General features: G+C 39.5%; 1 protein-coding gene across 1 annotated transcript; it reads right to left on the bottom strand.

Moving 5' to 3' along the window:
* Nucleotides 1–1,349: 1,349 nt before the first annotated feature.
* On the bottom strand, nt 1,350–2,531 carry LOC115428772 (relaxin-3 receptor 1-like). Its single transcript, XM_030147987.1, has one exon. It carries the CDS (start codon nt 2,529–2,531, stop codon nt 1,350–1,352), a length of 1,182 nt encoding a protein of 393 aa, XP_030003847.1.
* Between the last annotated feature and the right edge of the window lie 559 nt (nt 2,532–3,090).

Here is a 3,090-nt window from a genome sequence, read left to right as displayed (position 1 = left end):
TTAATCAACCAGCCAAGTTTGAGACATTAAAAAAGGTAAATAAAATTAGCTGTCAAAATTGTTCACGGGTGAGCAGTACTCTCTGGAATGCTGGAGACACCCCCACAAGTCACCTATCAAACATCAACATTTCAGCATCTCAACCGTTAAATAGAGCACATTTTGACAAATGGATTGTTCATTTCCTTTTCAAAGAGTTGCATTGATTAACAAGGCCAATAATCTGACAGAAAGCTAGTTAACACACACTATTAAAACTAAAACATAACAATTATTTATCATTATTCATGTTTCCTTTAATAATTAACAGAACTTTAACTTGGTATGGCAAATTTGCATAAACTGACATGAATATGACAACTGTAAGAACGAGGTAGAACCATAGTTGGAATGGCTAGTCTAACGCTATATTCCAAATGTCCTACTGCTGCCGCACTGAATATAAAGAAAGAAAAACTCCAATTTTGCAGTCTGCCAAAGATATCCTGATGCATACGCTTCACATACTATACCTCAAAATGTATTACAGTCATCCTGTTTTTCTTTTGTTTAATGTTGTGTAGCAATTTGCATGATTAGTTAATTTCTCCCATGTGCGACTAGAGTTTGGGTCATTGTTCTCCATTTACACATTAAATATTGATATCTAGCTGGGGAAATTTGGGCAAAAATCATTATATGCTACAGAGGTGACATGTGACTCCAGCTCTAAGTACATAGAATATCTACTGTAGGACTATATTTTCATAGAAACTATTTGTGGCAAAATTAGCATGCATGTAGAGTTAATAAGCAGCTAACATCAGGTAAAGATGAGAGGATGTAAACTAATACACACAATTGCAAGTGTCTTAAAAATAAGTGATGGAGATGTTTTTGGCTTCCTCTGTGTGCTTTCCGTCTTTTGAGGAAAAGGTAAAATCCACCTCAAATGAGCAACAAAAAAAAAAGTGTTCATTTCAAAAGTTCTTTTGGGAAAAAAAATTATATATATATATTTTTTGTTTTGTTTTGTTTTGTTTTGCTTGTTTGTTTGTTTTTTTCCACATACAGTATAAAGCACTACATGGTGCGATAATATATATCATGCAGTAGCCAGTACAGTTATGCAGCTTATGCAGCTTAGTACACATCATTACAACGTTTGGAGGCAGGGCTGTACAATTTATGGCCTCATTGCATCATGACAGTTTTGGCCCCAATCCACAAAAGTTTGAATTCAAGATTCAGACCCACAAAAGCAGCATCTGAAGGATGCATGTGGTACATCCTTCAGGAAATAAGTCAGTTTTCTAAAGCACAAAAACTAACCATCTTACACAAAGCACATTGGATCATCTTTGGTGACTTTACAGGTTGGACATGATTGTTGGAAGTGCTGACAGTGGTATGTATCCTCGTCCATCACTGTGGCTCCTCTGGCTGTACATGTTGTTTAATGGAATGGCCAGGGGCACATCTTGTCCTGAGGGCTCAGTATAATTAATACCATAAGGAATCTTGGACATAATAGCTATGTTCAATTTTAAGAACATATTATGAAGAGCAACACGGTATTCTTTTCGAATCAGGCAGTAGATAACAGGGTTGAAGCAGCTGCTGGCAAAAGCCAAGCAGTTGGCCAGAGGGAAAAAGTATTTTTGAGCTAAGTAGTAAGAACGACTCATATCAACGATGTTAAGGTTGATGAGGATGCTCCAAAAAGTGATGACATTGTACGGGAACCAGCAGGCGCAGAATGAAAGCACCACCACTGCCACAGACTTTGATATGTCTGCCTTTCGCAGAGAGCGGCTGCCTTTCAGTTTGTGCCGACAGAGGAATCGCAGCAAAAGCAAATAGGAGAGGATAATGGTGGTGCATGGAAGCAGAAACCCCAGCAGCACTCGCAGGAGCTGGTTTATTCCCAGCCAGGCTGTGCCATCTGGGAAAAGCAGCAGGCATACTGTGTCGTTGGCATCGCTCACATATTTCAGGTCCGCAAACACAGCTCGTGGCACTGCTGCTACGAGTGCTCCGGTCCAGATAAAAGCTGTGGTAATGGGAAAAGTGCAAGATCTATTGCACAAGGAAGCATTGGGTTTTAAAGCTGTTGTCACAAAGCAATACCTGGTTAAACTCATAGCTGTCAAGAAAAAGCAGCTTGCAAAAACGTTAAGACCAGTGAGCAATGACACAGCTTTGCATGCTACCACACCAAAAGGCCAGCTGTAGTCCATCGCAATGTCTATGGCCCAAAACGGCAAGGCCAGGGATAGCATGAGGTCAGCCAGAGCTAAGTTGAACACATAGAAATTGATGGTGCCTGTGGTGATGGTGTGAGTAGAATAGAGCAGAAACATCACTAACAGGTTCCCCAGAACTCCTGTAGTAGCCACAAGAAAATACACCACCGAGATGAGTACGCCCAGCCAGGGGGCTCCGTCATCAGCGATTTCCAGCCCAATGCTGCAGTTAGTGGGAGACACAGGACTACAGTGATTTAGGAAACTGATGATGTCTTCAAGAGTCTTCAGGTCAGGGTTTGACATTTTGGACTTGTGCCAAGTTTAGAAAAGCAAAAATGGTTCTGGTTGCCTGTTTATTAGCTGACAGTCATCTATTCCTGCAAGGAAAGAGGAAATTATTATGATATAATAAGCACAGCAGTTTATGAGTAAATAAGTGGATTAGCCTTGTCAAACAAACAAATTATAATAGTGTCACTCAGTGGGTTGAATAATCAAATTTAGATCCAAAAGAATCAAACTTCTATGGGGAGACATATGAAAATAAACATTTATATATAATATTAAAAAAAATATCATCCTTTGAAGTGGAAAAGCCTGATTAATGATGCATTTATATCAGTAGAAGTTCACAGTCAACAATGCTGAGTGTTGCTGAAGGTGACATGTACAGTGGAGCCTACAGAGTTCATTAGTCAAACCCAGCTTGGCCTTTGCAGCACACTGTCAGCTCTGCTTCTCCTTTATATAACTTTTGTTATTCTTCATTCAAGGACATTTTGTCACTTTTCAGCCCTCCATCATCATAGAAAATAGTCTCTAGAGGTCAAATAATAGCCATATTATTTCCTCACATCTGCAT

Source organism: Sphaeramia orbicularis, chromosome 11, assembly GCF_902148855.1.
Source record: "Sphaeramia orbicularis chromosome 11, fSphaOr1.1, whole genome shotgun sequence".
In the NCBI taxonomy this organism is placed as follows: Eukaryota; Metazoa; Chordata; class Actinopteri; order Kurtiformes; family Apogonidae; genus Sphaeramia; species Sphaeramia orbicularis.
The sequence above is the reverse complement of the archived record's forward strand: the minus strand, read 5'-3'. Positions and strand labels throughout refer to the sequence as shown.